The sequence below is a fragment of the Alosa sapidissima genome, chromosome 5 (genome assembly GCF_018492685.1).
Source record: "Alosa sapidissima isolate fAloSap1 chromosome 5, fAloSap1.pri, whole genome shotgun sequence".
In the NCBI taxonomy this organism is placed as follows: Eukaryota; Metazoa; Chordata; class Actinopteri; order Clupeiformes; family Clupeidae; genus Alosa; species Alosa sapidissima.
In genome coordinates, this window is record NC_055961.1 from 30,728,256 (window position 1) to 30,752,933 (window position 24,678).

Below are 24,678 nucleotides of genomic sequence, written 5' to 3' on the forward strand. Positions count from 1 at the left end.
AAATAACAAAGCTCATGGTTTGGTTGGACAATAGGAAATGTTGCAAGAGAAATGGAAATTACAACACTAAGTGTAAGTCCAACAGTAGCATATTCAAGTGTTCCTCCATGGATGTTTAAAGAAGTAGCAATAGATTTAGCATTATTGGAAGAAAGGGAGAGTGGAGTTACTATTGATAATTGTGCATTTGAAATATATGTCAGAGAAAAGTATGGAAATAATATTCATGTGTACACAGATGCATCAAAAATAAACAAGAGAGTAGGAGTTGCATATGCAATTCCCGAATTACAGTTTAAAGGCTAAGAGAGTTAGTGATGATCTTGCTGTATATACAGCTGAATTAATTGCAATATGGTTGGCGTTATTATGGGTGGAGGAGTATAGATCTAAAAGTGTAGCAATATGGTCTGACTCAAGTTCAGCTTTATTAAGTATAAGGAATGTACATTCTGAATCCAGGCAGGATATTATATATGAGATAGTGCATTTGGTAAATAGGTTAACCAATTCAGGAGTCAGTGTCCTTCTGGGGTGGGTTCCAGCCCATGTAGGAGTAGTGGGGAATGAAGTGGCAGACAAGTATGCTAAACAGGCAACAAAACAAGACAGTATAGGTATTCAGGTACAATATAGCAAGGCTGAAATTAAAAACATGATTAAAGCTAAGAATAAGGAAATATGGCAATATTTATGGGATAATGAAGTTACAGGCAGGCATCTGTATTCAATTCAAAAGAATGTAGGATGGAGTAGGAGTACCAGCAGAAGCAAACAGGAGGAGGATATTGTGTCAAGAATGAGGTATGGGCATACAGGGTTGAACAGCACACTAGTTTTAATGAGAAAGCATGCTGATGGTTAGGCTACTGTGAGTGTGGCAATCAAGAAACCGTAGAACTTGTTATAGTACAGTGTCCTAAATTCCAAAAGGAACGACAGACACTTATAGAGCAGCTAGCACAAGAAAAAATAAGTCTGGACATAACAGATATACTGCAAAGAAATTCTGGGGAACAATGTTTTAGATGTGTTTTTCAATACTTGAAAACAACAGGTTTATTCCATAGAATTTAGAGGGATGTAGTATTCAGACCCACACTCCTATTCAGAAGGTGGCGGTAATGCACCTAAAAGCTGTTTGCTAACCGCCAAAAAAAAAAGAAGAAGAATCAGACAGCGGCGCGCGGAAATAAACAGGAAAACTCAATCGACGCATTTTACCCGCCTCATTTGCAAGTTCATTCATTTGAATCTTTATTTGATATAATTGTAGGCCTTTCTGCAACTTTGCAGCAAGACATTACACTATGATAAGTTAACTTGATATTACCAAATGTGTCTTGTTCTTTATTAACGCATTTTCCCACAATCAAACCATCTAACGCTGGTAAAATATGGCATCGTCTTCACACCCACAGAGAAGTGAAAAAGATAATAGCCTTCATGAGAAAGGTGAGCCACTGCAATTTAGTTCTGTGGTTTCTAATAAATAACGCGACAACATCTTCTATGATAGAATAACACTTCAACATATTTAATGCTGAAACAAATTCTTTATTTCCTCTCCAGCTCTGAAAGCATTCACCTCTTCTGATTTAACGGAGGACGACCTCATCCAAAATCCTCAGTTTTGCAAGCTTCTGGCCAAACTGTCAACACATGTGGACAGCACTGGGCTCACCGAGTCTCTTCGGAAAGAACTGGAAAAGGCACAGTGTTATATTTTCTAAACAGCCAATATCTCAGCTATATGTAAAGCCTTTATTCATGTACTCAGTTTTAAACACTTGTATTTAATGTATTGAGAAGTCGCCTGTATCCTTCACTTATGATTTCCATTTTAATTACTTAAGTGTTCTTAGGTTCAAATAAGTGTTTAAACATCATTGCTGTTTACAAATTTAAGGCGGAAGAGGAGCTTCAGGCTGAGACAAAAAAGTGGATGAGGCCTATGATTATTCATCAGTTACTGGAGGAGATGGTTCAGGAGTACATAGTCGGAAAACACCGATCCACAGCTATGCCAGGGAATGACAAGGTACACAGGGATTCAGGGGGTGGACATTCACATTTCTTGTTGATGCTTATAACCAAGCAACAGAACAACTGATAAAGCTGACATATTGTTTTGAGTCAGTGGTGGTCCTGCATATTCCTGCTGCATTCAGTTGCTGATTCAATGTGCATGCTTGATTGTTGTAAATATGAATGGTCTATTTGCAGTTTTACACAACACTAGAGCAGCGCTTACTGGCTGCTAAATGTGACGTGCAGTTGGGTCTGAGTGAGGGCCCGTCCTCTGTCCTGGAGATCTCTGCCGACCACTTAAACAGAGTAATGCCTTCAGAGCAGGTAGGTCTGTGCCATTACTGCGATACTTGTGGTTGTGGATTTGCTTTTTGAATGGTGTGTAACCCATTATGCATGAATTTGATTTACTTAGTCTTCCTTCATCTGGTGCTCATGGAGGAATAAGAGTGTATCTCTAGACCATTAGTGAAGTAAACCTCTGTGCTCTGTCTACTGTCTTTGTTTTCCTTGAGGGAAATGCCTTCACTTCTTCACAATTATGTTCCCTCAATTAGTCATTGTGAATTTGGACATTGAATTTGGGTTGCGACTATGTTGCATATAGGGATGTAACGGTATGAAAATTTAACCTCACGCTTATAGTGACCAAAATTATCACGGTTTTCGGTATTATCACGGTATAAAAAAATGCAGAGTGGCTACATGATCCTACGGAGCCCCGGATATGTCATGGGGAAAAAAAAATATTATTCGTTCCCACGAAATAGTAATTCGTTCCCACGAAATAGGTAATTTGTGGGCACGAAATATTAATTAGTTCCCACGAAATAGTAATTTGTGGCCACGAAATATGTAGGCCTATAGGCTGTGCACTGGACAGCTGGATGAGCAAATCAAGCGCAACTCCTCAAACAGGAACAGTCGCTGTCACACAATGGACAGGGATTGTATGGTAGAGTGCTATTTTAGGCTGGGAATGAAATACAAAGACATTTTGAAAAGCCTAGGATTGGAGGGATTCATTATTAGCGAGAGGCATCTCCACAGACTATTAAGAGCCAGGTCGCTGCACCGGCGTAGGTAGGGGAGAACCGGGACGAATGAAACACTTCTTAATTAAACGTAATTTACAAAGACATAGTAAAACACTGAAAGTTAATATTTTGTCACTAGCAACCTACATCTATCCTCTGTCAAATACAGTTGCATTTACAGCTCTGAACAAAAACGTTCAAGAGTTATTTAAGGAGAAGTCGAACGTGCGTTTTGTTTCATTTGTCCCTCCTGGCTGGGACGAATGAAACAGCATGGGGGACGAATGAAACATACAGCTTAAATTATGTAAACTTTCCACAATTTCAATCTTTGACAACATATCATGAATGGTACTTCCAGTATGTGTTATTTTAGATAGATTGCTGCTGGGCTATATGTCTTGGTTCATGTCTGTTAACAACTCATTGCCGTCATGGTGAAGCGCATATCTTGCGCTTATGGAAATAGCATGCATGCCATTAATATAGCTAGAATAATGCATGTTTCGAATTATATAATATTTCTATAGTACAAAATGTTATTTTACTCTGTTAAAGCCACCACACATCCAAATAAGTGTCCTTTATGACCGACAGGCCGTCAGTCTCCATACAGCTGAGCGATCTTTTTCCAAATGTTCAACAATTGCTGGTGTACAGGCTATAATCAATTAGCTAAATCATTTGTCCAGCTGTTTAAACATTTTTTCGTGTTACATTCAAACGCAAAAGGTGCTTTATATTTTGTTTAAACGTTGGCAAGCAGGCATGCTGCGGTTGCAATGAATGAGGATAATTGGTTTTATCTGCGGTGTTATTTTTTGCATTTTGAATATGACTCGCTCCAGCACGTCTACTTTTTTGCACGGTGCTTTCTTAAAGGAGCTGCACCATCTTACAACAATTGCATCTACATTTTCATATTAGAATGTTTTGTCAAGTGTAAGCTTAAACTACCGTGATCAAATTAAGTTTCCGTGCCCCCGCTGAAAGTCTCTTATGCTCTTATCGTTACACTATCAAATCTATAAGTAACCGTGACAAATAGGGTATAAGATATATAAACTCACGCTATTGTATTATCATATATGTTTGGTAATGGCTCAGCTTTCTCTGATTGTTCTACTGACTTGGAAACTGCATCATGGAAGCAGTAAGTCAAGTCGCATCAAAAATAGTAGTGGCAGAACTCCAAAGTGACACCTTGTGGTTGTTTGTGTCAACTGCCGTTTGTGCCATTTCTGCTGAGAAAATGGGGATCGTGATTCCTGAAGGAACCCGTCCAAACTTAACGGGGACCCACCGTAGGTTAACATGGCAAAACTCGACCCCCTACCTGATAGCCCCAAATATATTTGCATCTTTCTAAAACTGCTTTTCCATGTCTCACCTGCATAAAATATAGCATAAACACAGATACGTGTGCATTGACTTAGAATAAATGGGGTTTACTGCCTGGTCGGGACAAATGAAATAGGTGTTTCAATCGTCCCCCCATAGACATTTAGCATTATAGGCTGTTTTGCATCCATTACAAACAAACATGCAATGTGAACGTCTGGGATTGGGGAGAGCACTAAATGCTCTACTGAATAAGCATGAAGTCAAACCTTTAAATGAAAAACACTCTTTAATAATAAAAAAAAAAAAATAAACCGCTAATGAAGTAAACTTGTGACCATCAGAAATCGTTTATGGCCTGTAACTCCGTGATAACAGGACGTAACAGGATGGTATTTGGCTGAGCAACGGAGGTTAATATGCTCTATGTTTTGTCCAAATGATGTATGTCTATCATCGTTGCACTCGGAGAAAACCGGAATGTTTCATTCGTCCCCCGTTTCAATCGTCCCGGTTGTACCCTACTGCAAATCAGAGAATTGAGAGCTGGTGGGGAGTGATGAGAAAAGACACGACAGGCTTCTACTGGCGCTCGATTTGCTCACCCAGCTATCCAGTGCACGTTAGACTATACATATTTCGTGGCCACAAATTACTATTTCGTGGGAACGAATTAATATTTCGTGGCCACAAATTACCTATTTCGTGGGAACGAATTCATATTTCGTGGCCACAAATTATTACTTTGTGGGAACGAATTGCTATTTATTATTTTTTTCCTATTTATTATTTTTTTCCCCCATGACATATCCGGGGCTCCGTATGATCCAGTACACGTTTTGCTGTGAAAATGTTCTGCCTTTTAAAATCAGGTGTAACCTAATCCGTATCATAGTTAAATCCATCAATTAGACAACAGAATCAGTAGGGTACCCGTTTTTTTTCATTGTACCAGGCCTACTGTATGTTAAAAGCAGGCTTGGATGAACCTGGGAAGGATTAAACACACGGTTTCCACACCGTGGTAATCAACTGCGTTAATTATGATATTTGAAATGAAAACGGTAGTTGTTATCGTCAAGATTTTTATCGCGGTTTACCATTATACCGGTAATCGTTACATCCCTAGTTGCATACTTACTTTAAAGGAAAATTCTGGTATTTAGCACTTTGAGTCCCTTTTCTGGTTTGTTTTGGATGAACTAGAGTGGTGGACACCGAAATTTTGACGATTGGTCCTGTCTCGACTTTTCTTACTCGTTTTGAATTGCCTTTGACTACTTCAGAGTGGCTGCAACAGGCATGCACAAACATGTCCTAAAACTACCCTTAACGTTCGTTTTCAAAACTGTGTAACTCACCGAATGGTTAGCGGTGTTCGTTGGTGTCTCGTTCCTCGAGACAGGACCAATCGTCAAAATTCGGTGTCCACCACTGTAGTTCATCCAAAACAAACCAGGTAAGGGACTCAAAGTGCTAAATACTGGAATTTTCCTTTAATAGCAGGAAATTTCAAGTTGTTTTCGTTTCCTTCCATAAGGATATACAAGATATGGAAGAAAGGCTGCCAAAGGAGCTTGAGAAACATCTGAAAAGGAAGGCTTTTAGCATCCTAACCTATATCCAGCCTGAATCAGGTGCATTGTTTTACTCAGAATTCTCTGTAGCACTTGTTGGAATTGATGAGAGCTCTTTTACTTTTCTCTAAAGCATTTCCCTATTTGATTTCAAGGTATTTTTATGTTTATTTCCCCTGATGACTACTTTGTTTCATGTGCTTGTACACATGCATCATATGCAGTGTAAACCTGGTAAACTGCCCTAGCCTACTTTCCAGATGCACAACTTCGTTTCACTTTGTGAAGAGAGTCTGACCTCTCATGATTGGGAAACATTCCAACTCTAACATCGTAATGGGCGTAGACTTTGTGTTAACTTTTAAATCATTAGTCCAGCCAATGTACGTATAGGTGTATAAGGCACTACGTGAGAGAGAGACCATGTAGAGCTTTATAGGTGATTAGAAGAATAATGACATGTATTTCAAAACATACTGGGAGCCAGTGCAGTGAGCTTTTCTTAAAATGTCTTTGGTAACCTTCAGCCATGCTGTTAATAATTAGTAACAATTTTGAATATTTAAAAAATAATCATAATTATGAATCCCTGTTTGTTTTGTTGTGCGTCTTTGTCTCTGTCTCTCTCTCTCTCTCTCTTTCCAGAGAAGGACAGTGATGGTCTAAAGTTGGAGAAGTTCAACCATCTCCCTGAACTGCTAAAGGAAGAGATTGACAGAATTGAGCATTTACGAGAAGAAAATGCAGAGATGGCCTTCAGATTGACGCGGGAAACTCACAGTTATCTCAATGTATGTCAACATTTCAATACAATCAGTTACAATACTGTACTGATGTATCATAAAATAACCATATAGAGTTGTTTAAGTAATGCACTCAATATACTTCATATTAAACCTTAAATATTAAAATATTTGAGAGAATGAATCTGCTGGTAACCTTACACCAAGTCACAGCACTACAGAACTCTGTCCCTTATACAACTTATTGATTACATGCAGTGCCACAGTAGGATGTAGCCATTAAACAGTTCAACAGCGAGATGCCAGAACAGCTCTGGAGGATGGCCATGTTTACTTGTAGTTCTGGCTTTGCCAAGATATTTTCTCTTGCATCTATTAAGGGAGCTAAACAGTCCCATTAATCATCTGTGAACTGTGTGTGATTTCTCAAAATGTATTGTTCCAGAGTCCAGACACACCACATGTTCAATGTTACTTAAACATACAAAAAATATATAAATATATATATTTCTTGATTTGAGGGGACCACACGTCACTGTCACTGGTTTGCCAGTCATTGTCACTGTTTGCCCATATGAGTGCAAATCTAGAAGAAAATATCTTTAGAGGAAGGTTGCGCTGATTTAAAACCCCTTTCTTAATCAGAATCAGATTAAAATGTCATGATGCATTAGCGTGTCTCAGTTTTGGTATTGAGGATCACTGATGTTTTGGCCACCATCCCAGGACTTATTGGAGCACATGAAGCTTCTACAGACTTTGCTTCTGGAGAACAGATTAACAGTTCAGACAAAGTTGGACAGGAAGAAGTTGGAATACCTTGAAGCCAAATGTCAACTTGGTGTGCAGAAGATAAGGTTTGTATTTTGGGAATGTGTACACTTTTGGATTCGCATTGACTGATAAAATATGATAAAAATGTCATCTTTACTAAATGTACTATTGTCTCTCCTTCAGGGTTGAGATGTTGGATATACAGCTGGACACGTACACAGCGAGCAAAATATCTACACATAAACAAATCAGGTGGGTTCCAAAGCACCTAACTTAAAATGATTGCCCTATGGTTTATCTTAATCAAATGGAGAAATAAATAAATACATAACAGAATTACAAATAGTTATGGTTATGGGATTTGGCAGACGCTTTTGTCCAAAGTGACATACAAATACGCAATAATATAATACTTAAATTTAACAGGGAACAATTTAAAATGTTGGTCAGACTACATTAAAGGTTGTATCAGCGATTTTAGGCCAAAAAAAGGCCCAAACATAAATTATCACATTCATCTAATCTTTCCTAATGATCCGCTAGCTGCCTGCCCCATAAGCAGGCCGTCTCTAGGCAGCCTAGGCTCCGAGATCTGTACACAAAAACAATAGCTACCAACAGGGGTTGGCAACCACTCAAAAGCAAAATAGAGTGTTTCAACCAATAACCGACGAGATGCACGTTTAGGAGAGTTTCAAGGGGAGGGAGTAGCGAGCTAGCTCTCTGTTTTGTTTGAACATCAACAGAAGTGACGTATCCCCGCTATCGCTGATACAACCTTTAAGGACGACAGCAATAATAACAACAATGTCAATTCAATCTATAGCCTAATGAAATAAACAATGAAATTGAAGGAGAATATCAATAATAAACAACAATGTCAATAGCCTAATGAAAATAAACAATACTATAATATACAAACCATAACGCATAAGAAGTAGGCAGAATTACAAATGCCTATATGCATTTTACAGTGAATCCAGTATATGCTAGTTATACAACAAAGATGTAGAGTGCAAGCTTTATTTTCATTCCTTTGACTGATTTGGTTCTTTGTCATCCTGCACAGAGAGCATCTGGAAACAGAGTTGACAGCCACTCAGAAGGAGAAGCAGGCTGCTGAGAGCAAACTGGCTTCATATGAGATGTTTGGTCAAGAGTTCAAAGACCTGGCGGAGGAATATGCTCGGCTTCAGGTTGAAATTGAAGCCAAAAAGTTGGCTATAGATTCCTTGACTAAACTAGAGGTTAAATGATTTCAGTTATGGTCCAAATAAAGCACTTTTTATATTTTTTTGTTGATTTCATATATAAAAAAAAACATAACACCTGGTGAAATACATGTTCAAATGTTACTGGTTTAATTTGTACAAATGTTTGTGATTACTGACACACAATAGTATTAAATAATAAAACGGTGTTTTATGATCATGATTGTGGCTCTGGCAGTCTTATTACTAAACGCCTTCAGAGGATGGATTTCCAATGTCAGGTAAAGGTAAGGGGACCTCAGTTCTAGACATATCTATCTGCGCCAGCAGAGACCAGGCTAAGTCTACATCCTGTCTATTTCACATAGCCTGCTGGCTGAGAGAGCAGTGAAAGTGTGTACACATCAAAGACAGTAAAATTACAGACATATACAGGTTATATATCCTTTGAGTAAAAGAACATCTGGAACTTGACTTTTCCAGCACCGTTTTCTCATCGTGTCATTCATACGCGATATCATTGGCCACTGGTCAAATACGTCATTGGGGGCAGTCTGTTTAGAAATTGACATCATGGCGGCCGCCGTTGTGAGAGGAATTGGCTCTAACCTTGCAAGAAACCTTCGTGAAATTCGCTTACATTTGTGTCAGACGTCCGTGGCCAGTCAAGGAGCCAGGTACTGTACTCAATTTGTTACAGTTATGTGACAATTATATGTTCCAAAATCCTATGTTTAGCCAGCCGGACAGATCTCGCTAGTCAGCTAACGTTAATGTTAGCTGGCCGAAGCACGTCCTCAAGGTTTCCAGTCAGTCAATAATTTGCTGTTGGAGTATGTCATCAGTGAGAAATATGTGCAGGAATCGTTTCAGTTAATGCAACCATGTGTAGCTTCTTTTAATAGCGTCTTGATGCTTGACTCTGTAAAGCCCAAGTAAAAGTAAAAGCTTGCTAGGTACACTTTAACGTTAGCTACATTCAACTTAGCTAGCCAGCTCTAACGTTAGTTCACCTGGCTGCAGAAAAAGCAACGCTATCTGTCGCCTACCACATACATAATTAACTTGACATTTGTTGGTCCTTGTGGGTTGCAGAGATTTTGTGGAACAACACTATGTGACCCTCAAGAAGGCCAACCCTGACTTTCCCATCCTGGTCAGAGAGTGTTCGGGTGTACAGCCCAGGCTGTGGGCACGCTACGGTGAGACATTAGTTCTTGAAGTCTGTGTTTAGAATGCAACTGTAGGGATAACAACATAATACATTTTTAGAAAGTAAAAGTAAAGTCTGTTTAGTTCTAGTTGTCTTATATAATTTAAAAAGGACAACTAACTAATGCGGATAAAATGCCTTCTCTGCAAACCTAAACTGACTAACCCTAACATTTAAAGGGGTGTATTGGTGAAGTGGGACACACATTTTTGTTGCTAAACAAACCAATTAAGGAAGAGGATGACATTTTGAAATTACCTAAAGTAAATGATTTAAAACACCCCGTCCTTACTAATCACCTGACCACATTTGATTGCCTACTACTGTGCCATAGCCTAGGCTACATCAATACGATCGATCCTATAGTAAGTTACAAAAATGTCAAAAGTGTATCTGCTAGCATATGCAAGCTGATTATAATCAATCACTAAAGTATCATGGATAAAGTACTCTGCAATAAATAAATGTATCTAACTTTATTTACACAATATGTGGTCAAAATCAAATCAAGTTTTGCAAGAGGTAATACACCTTAATTTGATGTCCCACTTTAACAACAATTAGCTGTCCCACTTTACCAATACCCATACTGTGCATACTTATTATTTTAATTCTATTTTGTTGACCTGTGACCCGGTGCTTTGTCCTGTCTTGCAGATTTCGGGAAAGAAAGTAGTGTTGCTCTTGACAACATGAACGCTGATCAAGTGGCAAAAGCAATCGAAACAGTTGCTAATGCAAAACCGTAATGGCCACCAATTTGCATCATCGGAAGAAGAATGGGTCTGTCTTATTGTAAAATGTGTATTGTACTCTCTCAAATGTGATTAAAGATAAAATACGTTTATTTAAATATACAACTGTCACGCCTCTTCTGATACTTTTCCTCTTATGTAGGCTATTTCCTGGTTATGACCTCATATGATTTGTCAAAATAATTAGAGGGGATGCATCTGAAATCTGGAGACTTCTTCTTATTATTTTTCTTTTTACCTTTTTGTGCGCGCTATTCAGCCCAAACCGCTTAACGTACAAATTTGGTTCAAACACCGTTCCGTAGATCGTAGAGCTTTACCGTCTTATCCGTTTTTCATTTTTGAGAAGTTTATACTTTTTGAGATATTTGTAATTAAAAGTGTATTTTTCCCCCATAGACTTGAATGGGCGCTGTGATGTCATAATAGAGCCAGCTGCGCTCGTTTAGTAGTTCTCAGAGCAGTTCCCAGGCTAATCAGAACACTGGCACAGGTGTCACCTGTGAGAAATCCAACTGTCTCAGCTTCTAAGCATACAATCTAGCTCTACCTGAACTACACATCCTGTTAAAGTGTTTCCTGTGTGTCAAAATAAAAGTCCCAGCCATATCTCATGCATTCAGCATTATATCTCCAGAATGGCTTGACGTACATGCTTCAAATTTGGTATGAGTGTTTTTATGGACTCAAAGGTGAAGTGAGTTGATGTTGGAGGTTGAAGGTCAAATGTCAAGGTCAAAAACACCTTGAGTGTGATATCTCAAGAATGCCATGTCACACAAGATTCAAATTTGGTTACTCCAAAAGCACCTTTGCAGGTATCACAATTACCCTACCAACCAGCTAGCAGCAAGCTCAACAGCCCCACCAACACCCTAACCAGCAGATTGCATCCCCTCGTGTAATTCCTCGGAATTGCATTTCTAGTTAAGAAAGGAATTCAATTTAAAATGAATTTCTCTTACAAGGTTTTGATTAGCTTCTGGATATTTGCAACTGCAGCATTGGTGTTGGTTACGTTTGAAACAGATTTGGACAGTCAAAAATGGCTATATCACACAATTGATGTAAATTGAAATGAAATAGAATCTAAAGGTTGCATATTGCTGTTATGGTCTGTCAGTAGACCTATGTAGCTTAGTGTTTAAACTTCTTTCAGTCTTAGTCCATGAGCCAGAGGCCCATGATGGGCCGATCAGTGCCAACTGAGGGTACCAAACTGTATTGTTATTTTCTGATAGCTATATGTGTCTATAACACAAAAATGCATGATGGACATCTGGGACTCACAGCTGAAGCTTGGTAGAGCGCTCTATACAGGTAGTGTATGAAAAAAGACGCCTACAATTTCAAACCTCATTAGAAAACCTGGAACACCAAATAGAACATTTCTGTTTTTTTCTGTTAAGATTTTACATGTTTGCTGTCCAAAAACAATGGATTTTAAAACAGAATTACATTATAAATAATTATCAGTATACACATTCAAATCTGCCCAATTAACTTCAGTTATTTCCCTGCAACTTTTTTCAAACCTTTTGACCTTTTGCAATATATAATATTAAAATAAAATTCTACATATATTTTAAATATTGGTTGTAAAGGAATGTCTCACAATTTTTAAAAAAAAATATTTTTGTATGCATAATTGAAATTATTTTGTCCTTGTTGAATTTTGGTGGACATAGAGAAAGATGTCTCAACTCCTCTTTCATCACATCTTGAGGATATATGTTTTTAGAAAATATATTGTAATTAGATATATTAATTTTCCCTTCATGGGATGCCAAAAGATTATATTAGTTATGCACTCGATTTTACCTACATCTAATGTATTATGCATGTGCGACAAAATAAAGCGGAGGATTAAACTTGTCTCAAGACATATTAAATCACATCTTGAGGGAATATGCTGAGAATATATGGTTTAAGTGGTTGAATCAGTTTTCCCTAAATGGCACAGGCCAAAAGGTATTAACCATACACCCAATTTACTCATACCCTATGAGTTATGAATGAGCAGCAAAGTAAAGGGGAGGGTGAAAAATGTCAAAACCTGTTAGATCACATCCTGACGGTATATACAGTTGAGAACAAAATGATTCATACCCCTGGCAAATATTGATGTAATGTTGATTTTCTCTTGACCAATATGTTTGTTCTGACTGAAAATGACACTGCCACATGTGAAAAGGTTGCAAGACTGGTAGAAACATGGAATCAAAAAAATGATCATATTTATCTTTTTTTTAAACATTTTTATGAAAAATGGCATGTCCAAAATTATTCATACCCTTTTTAAAGAAGAATTCCGGTGTGATATTGACCTAAAGTGTGTTGAAACATGATACCGAGTGTGAACGTATGTCTCATAGCCCATCTCGGCTTGTCCCCTGCACTCCAAAATCTGGCGCTACTGTAGTTAGCCGATGCTACCAACAGCTTTTTCAATGGTGGTGCTTCGGCATCGGGCTAGCCATGCAAATAAATAACTGTTTTACACCATTTACGAGGCTCAATGTATCTCCACACTTCATTGGTAGACTTCCGAGGGCCCTGACATTTAAAACGAGACATTGAGAACTTTAAAAAAGCACTGGTAGTTTACTTACAAGACGATTTATACAGACAGTATCTTCACGAAGTTTAGCGTTTGCAGCCATCTTGAATTTAGTCACGATAAGTCGAGCGACAAGTAAGAATGAACAGGTATGATAAGGGATCAGATTCCAAAAATAATTCAGTGGAATAATTTTTTTTAAAACAGTGATTTATTTGCATGGCTAGCCCGATGCCGAAGCACCACCATTGAAAAAGCTGTTGGTAGTATCGGCTAACTAGCGCCAGATTTTGGAGTGCAGGGGACGAGCTGAGATGGGCTATGAGACATACATTCACACTCGGTATCATGTTTCAACACACTTTAGGTCAATATCATACCGGAATTCTCCTTTAAATAATCAATGTAAACATCTTTATTTACCATCAAAGCTCTCAAAATGGTTCTTATAGTATCTACCAAGCCTCTCCAGGTCTCCACAATGATTTTAGACTGCACCTTTTTAGCAGCAATCTGGGTTTTGAGGCAGGAACGAATATTTGCCATCACTTTGGCGTTGTTAACTTTTTTGACTGATTGAGGTCTGGACTCTGGCTGGCCCACTCTAAAATGTTGACATTGTTCTCTGTTAACCATTTCTTGCCTTGTTTAGCTGTATGTTTTGGATCATTGTATGGTTTAATGGTCCAATGAGGCCTATTGGGGCAGGTCTTTTGGCAAACTGCCTGATCTTTTCCTCCAGAATCTCAGTGTAGCCTCTTGCTTTAGTGTTACCGTTTACTTTGAGTAGGTCACCAGCTCCCCTTGGTTGAAAAACATCCCAAAAGAATACTTTTCTAACCCCCACAATTGAAAAGGACATGGTGTCATTGGAATTTAATGCTTATTTTTTTATGCCAATCTCAGGCCATGTCCCTGGGTCAAAAAGAAATCCAGCGAAAGCTAAATTCTTTGTCCAGGTGTGCCCTTATAAAGGTTAAGCTGAGTTGTGCATGTTTGGAGAAGAGTGATCCATAATCAGCATCCAAGATGACCAAGTGATCAATTTTGAGATGGAGTCAAAATTTCAACCACCAAAACACCATCCACAATGTGGAGAATAGTTATAGAAATGTATTAGTTTTGGGTGTTTTTTTAGACGATGGAACTCACTCAAAGTAAACGGTAACACTAAAACAAGGGGCTACATTGAGATTTTTGGTGGAAAAGATCAGGCAGTCTGTCGAGAGACCTGCCCCAATGGGCATCATTGGACCACTAAACCACACAATGATCCAAAACATACAGCCAAACAAGGCAAGAAATTGTTAACTGAGAACAATATCAACATTTTAGAGTGGCAGAGCCAGAGTCCATACCTCTTCCTTTTCCTGACTGAAAACCCGGATTGCTGTTAAAACGGTGTGGTCTAGAATCATTGTGGAGACATAGAGAGGTTTGGTAGATATTATAAGAACCATTTTGAGAGTAGTTAATGCAAATAAAGATGTTTCCATTGATTATTTAAAAAGGGTATGAATAATTTTGGACTTGCCAGTTTTCATAAACATGCTAAAAAAAAGATAACAATTATTTTTTGGATTCCTTGTTTCCATGTTTTCCCTAAATGGTACAGCCCAAAAAGGTATCAGCCATATACTCTATTTACCAATACCCAATGTATTATGTAATGAGGAGGGTAGGACATGACTCATGGTTTATATGGTTGAATTGGTTTTCCCTTCATGGTGCAGACCAAAATGTATTAGGTGTACACTTTTCTTCACCTAAATCCAATCAATTCAATCCCCATTTCAGTGGGTAATTTACTTAACAGGCTGTAGAACTCAGCCTTCAGCTGTGAGTTTGGAAAATCCATCACACATTTTTGTCATGTGGGGGCATAGACAAACAAGAAAAAACAGGTTTGGGTTCTCTGCAGGCTCATGGACCATCTGCCTAGGATTTATTTTTGAGTTTGGGATATGTTTTCTTTTCTCTTTAAAAAGGGGATTTTACCACAGCAACAGATCATTTAAACCACACAGTCCAATATGTGCACTCATTGTTTTGCATCAGTGTAGGTCTATAGGTCATCCTAGCTGTAATAAGAGCACGTGAAGCACTGCAGGGACTCCTGGTCTTCAGCGTCCTGCTGTATTTGGCATACTACATACTTAGAGCCAGGCAACCACTTCAAAGATGAAAACTAATGCAAAAACTGATGAGAAAAATATGACCATTTATTACAATGTACTAATGTTTAGTATTCAATACAGTTGTATGAGATTGAGTGCAATAGGACATGATGGCAAAAGCTGTGTGCACGTGAGAGACACCTTGGCAGATACTGAATACCTTCTTTCCAGGACCGAAAAGGAGACTAGGAAAAAAACTGAGCTTCAGAGAACGCCGGCAACTTGCATCAAGGCTCAGTAGCTCTGGCAGGTGTAGGCTTCAAGTGCCTTGGAATTTGTGTCTCCAGATGGGCATTTTTTCCAGCCAGGCTTCACAAGACTCACTGACTTTGTTTCACTTAGTTTCTCAGTGAGATGAAAATGAGCAGAGATATTAGGTGGGCAGGGCGTGTCTAGGCATTTTCAGCCTTTAGTCTCCACAATAAATGCAGCCAACATCTTATTTTTACTTTACGTTTCCTCATCCACTGACAGGGCTAATAAAAGATGCTATGTGGTTATGTGGTGTTCAAACTATCAATGTCTCCCTAGTGATACAGGTATATGTGTCAATGTGCTTTATGGAATATAGAAAATAATTGCATAGAGATGCTCTGTTGGACAAAAGCCTTGGCCATCTCAGACACATAATAAGCTTGAGTATCCAGAATCCTTGAAAGTATTAAGTACACACTGGCAACAAGACTGGAAATTTCTCTCACATGTTCTCCGCCAGGTCAGATGATGGGGCCAAACTTCCAGTTACTGCTGTAGTTACATCTAATCCGCCTGCAATGCTTTGGCACCCTGTCTGGTCCAACATTGGGGTGTGTGGTAACTGGCATCTTGCCGCCATTGTTGCAGGTTTGCCTTGTGGCCTTGTGGCCTTGTGGAGAGGTATATCATTAACCGATTCAGGGCTCATTGTATCATATTAAAGCTGCAACAGATTATCTTTAAATACGACAACATGGATAGGTATTTCCAAATTATTCAATGCACACAAGATATGACATGAGATAATTGCAATATTTACCAATTATTCACCTTAATACTTTATTTTATTAAATACCATCTAACAAATCCTAATCAACAGGTTAAAATTCAGGGTGCTATACTGGTAAACCTGAAGTATTCTAGCCTCTTTCTTACTGGAACTGAAATGCGCCACCATACAAGACTCATTCTATGACTGAAGGTGATGAAATACTAAGTGGAAATGTTACACAAATCAGGGACAAATGATAAGAACCCATTAGCACAAGAAGTTCACAGTAAAGCCAACATCTGTAGACAAGATCTGCCGATTTGTACAATGACTCACCTCAAAACACTACTTCATTTCTGTCTGGTAAAATGAGGAGGAGTTAGACAGATAACTTTAATGGAGCTCATAGACGAATCCCCCTATGGACTGTATTCATGAATCAGTGCATATAACATTAGCCTTTCCTTTCGAAGAACTCCACAGATTCACCATGGGGCCCAGTCAGAACCCACATTTTTACAGGATGATGTCACATTCAGCTCCCGGTTCACTAGAGGACGTGAGAAGTAAGGCAAAGACTGTATTCCTCTCACTTTTAACACAAAACAGATTCTTGTTGTTAAAGCACTCCTCAAGCCATCTGCCAACCTAACACAAACATTCACTGACCATAATGTTTCAGATCTCTGTCCTCTTTGCTCTTGATCAGCATCAGAGCTACTCTGGCCTATACTTTAATCAACTGTTGCCACAGAAAATATTTGTGGTTTATGGTGAGCACTTTGTCGAGAACGAATGACAAAAATCAAGCCTCTTTTTCCTTTTTCCACACAAGATGTGTTCATCATATACACTAAGTTATTTTCTATCTAAAGAATCATGCATTCGGCTTTGTCAAACCTCTCTTTTGTAACAAGACAGTCCTACCATTTATTCAGAGAAAAATATTTTTAGAAATATATGTACCACACGTATGTACCGGACTCAAAATTCATATGAATTCAGTCTCTCCTGTGTGTAGGGTACCCTTATGTGTTGGAGTGAATGCATAGAGCACACTGTTGACCTCTTTTAAACCATCTCTGGGAAAGTCATTACATTTATGCAGCACACAGCATCAAGTGAATGTTCAAGGAAAGCATATAAACGCCAAAATAAACGCTGGGGCAGCTTGAACTGTTTTGGCTGGACATAAAGATCATACTTTTTGTTCTTGGAGAGGATATCACTACAGGTCACGTCGCATTTGTGGCAGTCTTGCTGGTTTATTAAATCCTGGGCTAATATAAAAATGAGGCCATCAAGATTTTGAATGCCATGCTGGCAGCATATGTGAACTGAAGGAAGACAGAGGTTTTGGCCTATATGAGTTATGTAGGCTACACTTCTCTCATTGCTTCATAGAGCTAGACTAGGACTATCTGTTCCATATTGTAATCATTTGTTAAATGTAAAGGATAGTTGTGGCACATCATAGTCCACCACAACTGAATGAAATTACAAGTTTGTGTTGAGGTTTTTGCAATAAGACACATCACAAAAAGTTAGAGAGTAGGTCTGACACATTGTACATTACACTCCTATTTACAACAGGAGTGTAGTAGGGCTACGTAAGAAGTATTCCACGTTTCCACAACCAAATAATCTTCTTTCATGGTAACACATTGAACATGTTGCATTCTACTTCCTTAACGTTCTCTTGTGCACTGAACGTGGCACTGGACAAATGTAAATAAAGTAGGGCTAGATGTCAATTTACAAACGCGAGGATGGAACGTGACCCTCTTGCATTATTAGGCTATAATACATCAGCGGTGCAAAGGTTGAATTACGCTTGCAGCTTAGTGGATACTCTGAAGCAGATGTGCAGTTCGCATGCAAAGGCAAAGAGTACTTGTTTAAAATTAGGGGTGGTCCCTAAGCGTCTTATTTCAGGTCGATGGGATGCATCCAAACGGGCGGAGTTTACGCGACCGTCTTGGAAAATGTGCAATACGAGTAATCTGTGTGTAGCACTCAGCAGTCATCTAAGCTGTAGTCAGAGTGTGCTCTGTCCCCAATTGCTAAATGGGTTTAAAATGACCAGACCAATACCATAGAACCATAGGGCATTTCAAATAACCAGGTGTTCGTTGGACGGCTACAATCAGCCTGGTTTTCTTTTCCCCGCGGGGCGTGTAGTACTGAACGCTCCATAAGCGCGTGCAAACGAGTCATGTTGGTTGGTGTTGCCAGTTTTTGATCAATGACGACTCTTGAGATGAATGAATATTAATCTTGAAGTTGTTATGCCAGCTCAGGATCACCCGTAGCCTACACAGTAAACAGGTTTAGTAGCCTACGTGGATGAGACATGGCTATGCTGGCACTGACTGGTCTTTTTTTGCTCAATTTATTACGCTTTAGCTGCGCGTCCTGGGACTGGGTAAAGCCAAACCAGGTGGAGAGCGAATCTATCCACTTCCAGGGTTCTGCCGCATATAAAGCGAAGCAACCTCCGCACATCATTTTCATTCTAACGGATGACCAGGGATTTCACGACATAGGCTACCATGATTCGGACATCCGCACTCCAACACTGGACAAGCTTGCCAAGGAGGGAGTCAGACTGGAGAACTATTATGTGCAACCCCTTTGCACACCGTCACGCAGTCAGCTGATCACTGGCAGGTAAGTTGACAATTTGACAAAGAAGTAGTTGATATTATTAAGATTACTTAGAGCTTCATGAAGACTAACTTGAAATGGATTCCCTATGTGCTAAATTACTACAGTGTACAGATGCTTAGTAATACCTATGTCAGTATAACCTACAGTTCGAATGTAATGCCATAAAAGTGATATCATCACACTGTTATAGCCCAGCTATAGCACTTAATAATATAACACTTAATCTCATATTAACTCTTACACTGAACTGAATGCATCTAAAGAAACTACAGATATGACAGATATGCACACACATGCTTTCTCTCTCTTTCTTCTCTCTCTCTCTCTCTCTCTCTCTCTCTCTCACACACACACACACACACACTCAAAACCTAATATGTGCTTCTCAGAGGGAGGGAGCAAATTGCACAGACAGAAAAAGCCACAGCATCTTTCAGAGGTGAGAAATGAGAATAGTATGCAGGAAAAGGTCAGCAGCACAGCTATTTCCACTGGCAACACAGGCCCCAATTACCCAACCTTACTTCCAGAGAAATCTTCAAATACAATTGCTTAATCATTGTGCTTTACAGGAAATGGACAGAAATGACCAAAACAGTGAACAGATTAGCAGCGTAGTGGTCTCTCCCTCTTCAGTCTGAGTCCAGGGAAGTGGCCACAGAGAGTCTTTGAGAAGTGTTTGTATAGGTTGAAGTTGGCAAACAGGCGAAAACAAAGAGAACCAGAGAGTGGTATAGTTTGCTCTGACGCCACCGAATTGTGAAACACAAGTGGCGGATGTGTGATGACATTTAAGTGCAGGGGGAAAGACTAAACAAAACCAAAATGACAAAGGCTGAGGGAAGGTAATTAAAAGAGGTTAAAGACGTAAGTTGTGGTTTTGGCAAAGTCACTTTTAAAAGTTTGTTGGGGGAGTGCAAATCTGCAGAATTGACTTTGTGCAGAGACCACACAGCTGCCGGTGACCGTCCTGGGAAACAGCTGTGCAGCTGTGTATCTTAACACAAGGACATTGTGTGCATATGTGTGCGGATGTGCACACACATCTGTATGTGTGTGTGTTGTTTGTGCATATATACAGTATCTATTTATCTAGCTTTTTAGGTCTCTCTCTGTTTTTCCATCTCAATCTCTCAATCTATCCATCCCTTGTAAGTAGACGAAGGCACACATAACTGAACCATATTTAACTAGGGGAATGTGTGAGGGAAAGTGTTTACCTCCTTTTGGAGACTCCTATATAAAGAATTCTCACAAAAACAAAACAATGAAATGTGTCAGTGAAATGTTGATTCATTTCCTTAATTGGTTGCATGTGTAGCAGAGACATGATGTTTTAACTTTAAAGTCTGGGATAATCCCAGTGGGATTCTGAATTAATGTTTTCCAATGTTAAAATTGCCTGTCTATGTTCTGGGATGTGTAATGAAGATGCTCTAGAAAGAGACGTGTTTCCTCATAAAGTATGACGATGTGTTTTTGTCTTACAAGACTATTGTGAGCATAATGGTGCAGCTATAGGATTGCTACCTGAAAACTGCTCAGCTTCGTATGGAATTCCATATTCCAATTCCATTCGAAGAGTCTGTGTCACTTTGAATATAAGCGGCTGCTAAATACCACTCACTCTACTTCCCCTTCTGTTCTTCCCCCTGTCCAGGTATCAGATCCACACTGGTCTCCAGCACTCCATCATCCGGCCCCGGCAGCCCAACTGCCTCCCCCAGCACATGGCCACCCTGCCCCAGCGCCTGCAGGAGGCCGGCTACGCCACCCACATGGTGGGCAAGTGGCACCTGGGCTTCTACAAGAAGGACTGTCTGCCCACGCGCCGCGGCTTCCACACCTACTTCGGCTCGCTGACCGGCAGTGTGGACTACTACACCTACAGCTCGTGCGACGGCAAGGCGCTGTGCGGCTACGACCTCCACGAGGGCGAGTCGGTGGCCTGGGGCCAGAAGGGCAAGTACTCCACGCACCTGTACACGCAGCGCGTGCGCAAGATCCTGGCGGCGCACGACCCGCACAGCCAGCCGCTCTTCCTCTTCGTGTCGCTCCAGGCGGTGCACACGCCCCTCAAGCCGCCCAAGGAGTACATCTACCCGTACCGCGACATGGGCAACGTGGCGCGGCGGAAGTACGCGGCGGTGGTGTCCATCGTGGACGAGGCGGTGCACAACATCACCTATGCCCTGCGGAAGTACGGCTACTACAAGAACAGCGTGCTCATCTTTTCCACGGACAACGGCGCGCAGCCCTTCACGGGGGGCAGCAACTGGCCCCTGCGCGGGAGGAAGGGGACCTACTGGGAGGGTGGCGTGAGGGGGTTGGGGTTCGTGCACAGCCCTTTGCTGCGACACCGGCGGAGGGTGAGCAAGGCCCTCCTGCACATCACCGACTGGTTCCCCACGCTGGTCGGTCTGGCCAGAGGAAACGTGTCTCAGGACCCTGGGCTGGACGGCTACAACATCTGGCCCACCATCAGCGAGGGCAAGGAGTCCCCGCGAATGGAGATCCTGCACAATATCGACCCGCTGAACCGCAAGGGCCGGGGCTCCTGGAGGGACGGAGAGCAGGTCTGGGATGCCGCCGTGCAGGCGGCCATCCGTGTGGGGGACTGGAAGCTGCTGACCGGCGACCCCGGCCACGGAGACTGGGTCCCGCCTCAGGTGCTGGCGCACTTCCCAGGTGGCTGGTGGAACCTGGAGCGTGGCGCCGGTCACCAGGCCAAGTCAGTCTGGCTCTACAACATCACCGGTGACCCATGCGAGCGCCACGACATGGCCACCCAGCGGCCCGACGTGGTCAAGAAGCTTATGGCGCGGCTGGCGTATTACAACCGCACCTCCGTGCCAGTGCAATACCCGCCAGACGACCCACGGGCCAACCCTGACCGGAACGGTGGGGTGTGGGGGCCCTGGGTTGGAGACGATGAGGAAGTCGAGCAAACTTTCTCGGGGGTCTACTATAAGAGGGGCAAGAATCGGAAGAGGAAGAAATGCAGGATCTGCAGGCTCAAGCCCTTCTTCAAGCGGCTGAACAAACGGGTCCTGTCCAACAGAATGTAGCACTGATGCTGTTGTTGTTGTTGCGCTTTGCAAACCAGAAACATTCTGCTCACTGCCCTCTGAGCCTTGGCATCCCACATCTGAGAATCCCCGAGAGGGGGATGCAAAAGCCTGAACTCTGTTTACATCTCACAGTACAACCCTGTAGTTTTTCCATGTGAATCCAGGGTGGAAGTCTTACGTTTTATCTTCACTAGTCTGAAAAGGGCAGAAGCCTTTTGAAATCCACTGGTTTTAGAACTTTCCACTTACAAAGCCTTGTCTACCTGATCTGTACGGCAATTTCACAAACATTTCATGTATTCCCCATGTGATCATCACACCACATGGAACATGCAGGAAAAATGAAAACCCTCAATGTGTTTATATATTCTTAAATTCTTAATTCCTTATTATAATTATAAGTGCATGTCTTGACATTTCTGAATGACATAATGCTGCACAGCATTGCAAAAACACACACTGGAACTTGCCTTGAGCATGTCAGATTCCCCTTTATGATCTTTGTGATAAAATGCGGTCTAAAACAATTAAACTGTTTCTCAGCAGTGCCTTGTCACAACATCTTGCCGGAATATTCTCTGTTGTGTTTCCATCTGAATGAGCTTGTCACTCCCTTATCCAATGCTGCTGCATTCCAACTTTCCATTCCAAGGAATATACTGGAATTGTTTCTGCGTTTGTAGCACATGTTTAGTATGCTGGCCAACAATTCAGTCATATTTGAAAACAAACTGTTATTGTGTTATCTGTGAGTTGGTAGGCCTTAGTTGTTCTCTGATACCAGAAAACAACTTAAAAGAATGTAGAATGTTTCACATAGAAAAACTTAAAGATTTCCCATTTCCCTATTTTGTCCTGGAATCTGAATTATTTAAGTGCTAATATTGTTTCTATCACCTCGTAAAGGTTCATTGTTGATCCTGCTTTTGACATAGACAACTGTTGGACTTAAATGGACACAATAAAGGCCTAAATGCTTTCACTTTTCAAACACATCTCTTTATGGGGTATAACGACCCAGACTAGCATAAGTGTTTGTGTATTTGTGAAGAATAGGGCACGCTGACCTTTATTGAAAGGCTCTGGGTGGCAGTTTGTCACTATGACAGGGCATTTACTCCTGCCTTGGAGTAGAGTGCTGAGCGGAGTCGAGCCCTTTCAGACAACAAGTCTCCTCCGCTGGCATTTAGTGACAGGTGGTGAAGCACCAGATGTGCTCTCTTTTGTCCTTTGGGTTTGGGCTTCAGCCCGCTGGAGGAGAAGGGGAGTTCAGGGGGCATGAAGCTGTTGTGTGTGTGCTAAGGAGATAAGACTGCTGCCAAGAGAGGCTCTTGATCACTGACACTGACTCGGAATGGGACTGACTCCGGCAGGAGAACTTATGAAAAGAATTCTATCACCATTGAAGACTGCAAGAGGAGAGGTACTAATGTAGGATAACTTATTTATCTTTTTTAAAGATCTGCAAGTGGAGTTTCAGGGCATAGAATGATCTATTCAAGATGTTGAATGAATGAATAAAAGCACCCCTTTCCATTGTTTTCTCATAAGGATAGTTTTGTTTGAGAGAGTGACTCAGTCTAAATACCGTGGAGGCACTGTCATGCTGTTATTGTTACTTGTAGACAAATCATTGAAATATGTTAGCTGTGTGGCATGTTTGTTTAAAAATGTCTTTCCCCAGTATAATTTCTCCATTAACTGAGTCATAAGAAGTATATCCCATTTCCCCACATTTAATCCTATTTATGCAGACCCCATTTGATCCCATTATTTATAATCTTCATTTAACATTGAGTTTCTTGTGTCTGCAGAGCAATAGGCATCATAGAGAAGGTAGTCCTGCCCTACAAGGTACTGGCAAAGAGGAAAACAATTGGCAGGATAAATTGTCTTTGCAACACCTATCTTCTCTGGAGTCGTTCGATATGGTCTCTCGTATGCATTTGCAATGGTAATCAGTGGAATTTTATATACTTTCATCATGTCTGTGCAGGTGATGTTTTCATGATGAAGACCAATTTTAATGCTGCTGTGAAAACCTTCATTACAATGGTACAATATGTTTCAACAGTCTTGCTGAAGCGGGTTGGCTAAAGGCCGAGTCTGGGTGTCACCAGGGGAGTCCCTCTGTGATATCAATCAGATGCCTGGCTTGTCCCTGACTCTTCCTTTACGCTGTAGCTGTCTTGCTCCTCCGGTCAAAAGGTAATATTCGGTTTAGACACTCACAAATCATTCAAACCAAAGTGAACCAAAGTCTGCTTTGTGAGCCCTAAAAGCCCACAGGGAGGCTGTGGCTGTGGCACGGGTGGAGGAGATCCAGGTGTGGGAGGAGAGGAAAATGATAATCCTGATCTCTACTGTCAGATAAAGATGAAAGGCGCAGAGATGCCGAGGACAGGAGCTCACAGGATCCTGCTGGAGGAGATTTTTGGCATTTGGTGGGCGTCCGCTGACTAAACACATGATAAAAGTCTAGAGTGCTCAACTAAGCTGTTTGATCTGATTCTCCACAGGGAGTGTGGTGTTTTTTGCTGTGATGTTTGAG

At 40.8% G+C, this 24,678-nt stretch overlaps 3 protein-coding genes across 4 annotated transcripts; all 3 read left to right on the forward strand.

Annotated features, from left to right (window-relative positions):
- Positions 1-1,157: 1,157 nt before the first annotated feature.
- On the forward strand, positions 1,158-8,937 carry haus4 (HAUS augmin-like complex, subunit 4). The gene is made up of 9 exons (XM_042093725.1): positions 1,158-1,455; positions 1,573-1,712; positions 1,910-2,041; positions 2,227-2,355; positions 5,950-6,046; positions 6,632-6,777; positions 7,456-7,586; positions 7,687-7,755; positions 8,573-8,937. The coding sequence occupies exons 1-9, from the start codon at positions 1,398-1,400 to the stop codon at positions 8,757-8,759; spliced, it is 1,089 nt and encodes a 362-aa protein (XP_041949659.1). The 5' UTR covers positions 1,158-1,397; the 3' UTR covers positions 8,760-8,937.
- Positions 8,938-9,242: 305 nt separating this feature from the next.
- ndufa2 (NADH:ubiquinone oxidoreductase subunit A2) lies at positions 9,243-10,784 on the forward strand. The gene is made up of 3 exons (XM_042092386.1): positions 9,243-9,391; positions 9,810-9,916; positions 10,585-10,784. Exons 1-3 carry the CDS (start codon positions 9,288-9,290, stop codon positions 10,674-10,676), a joined length of 303 nt encoding a protein of 100 aa, XP_041948320.1. The 5' UTR covers positions 9,243-9,287; the 3' UTR covers positions 10,677-10,784.
- Positions 10,785-18,362: 7,578 nt separating this feature from the next.
- arsib (arylsulfatase family, member Ib) lies at positions 18,363-24,010 on the forward strand. 2 transcript variants are annotated; one of them, XR_006031855.1, is made up of 3 exons: positions 18,363-19,056; positions 20,717-23,550; positions 23,942-24,010. XR_006031855.1 is itself a non-coding variant. In XM_042092305.1 (2 exons), exons 1-2 carry the CDS (start codon positions 18,740-18,742, stop codon positions 22,122-22,124), a joined length of 1,725 nt encoding a protein of 574 aa, XP_041948239.1. In that variant the 5' UTR covers positions 18,363-18,739; the 3' UTR covers positions 22,125-23,601. The 2 variants fall into 2 exon arrangements, 1 of the variants encoding a protein (XP_041948239.1); XM_042092305.1 differs by lacking the exon at positions 23,942-24,010 and having other exon boundaries at positions 20,717-23,601.
- Positions 24,011-24,678: the final 668 nt, after the last annotated feature.

Bases quoted from the DNA above. Each gene is read 5' to 3' on its own strand.
- arsib (XM_042092305.1), top strand. From the start codon at position 18,740: ATGGCTATGCTGGCACTGACTGGTCTTTTTTTGCTCAATTTATTACGC. The intron at 19,057-20,716 runs GTAAGTTGACAA...CCCCCTGTCCAG, and splicing joins AGTCAGCTGATCACTGGCAG to GTATCAGATCCACACTGGTC.
- ndufa2 (XM_042092386.1), top strand. From the start codon at position 9,288: ATGGCGGCCGCCGTTGTGAGAGGAATTGGCTCTAACCTTGCAAGAAAC. The intron at 9,392-9,809 runs GTACTGTACTCA...TGTGGGTTGCAG, and splicing joins GTGGCCAGTCAAGGAGCCAG to AGATTTTGTGGAACAACACT. The intron at 9,917-10,584 runs GTGAGACATTAG...CCTGTCTTGCAG, and splicing joins CAGGCTGTGGGCACGCTACG to ATTTCGGGAAAGAAAGTAGT.
- haus4 (XM_042093725.1), top strand. From the start codon at position 1,398: ATGGCATCGTCTTCACACCCACAGAGAAGTGAAAAAGATAATAGCCTT. The intron at 2,356-5,949 runs GTAGGTCTGTGC...TCCTTCCATAAG, and splicing joins GAGTAATGCCTTCAGAGCAG to GATATACAAGATATGGAAGA. The intron at 7,587-7,686 runs GTTTGTATTTTG...TCTCTCCTTCAG, and splicing joins CTTGGTGTGCAGAAGATAAG to GGTTGAGATGTTGGATATAC.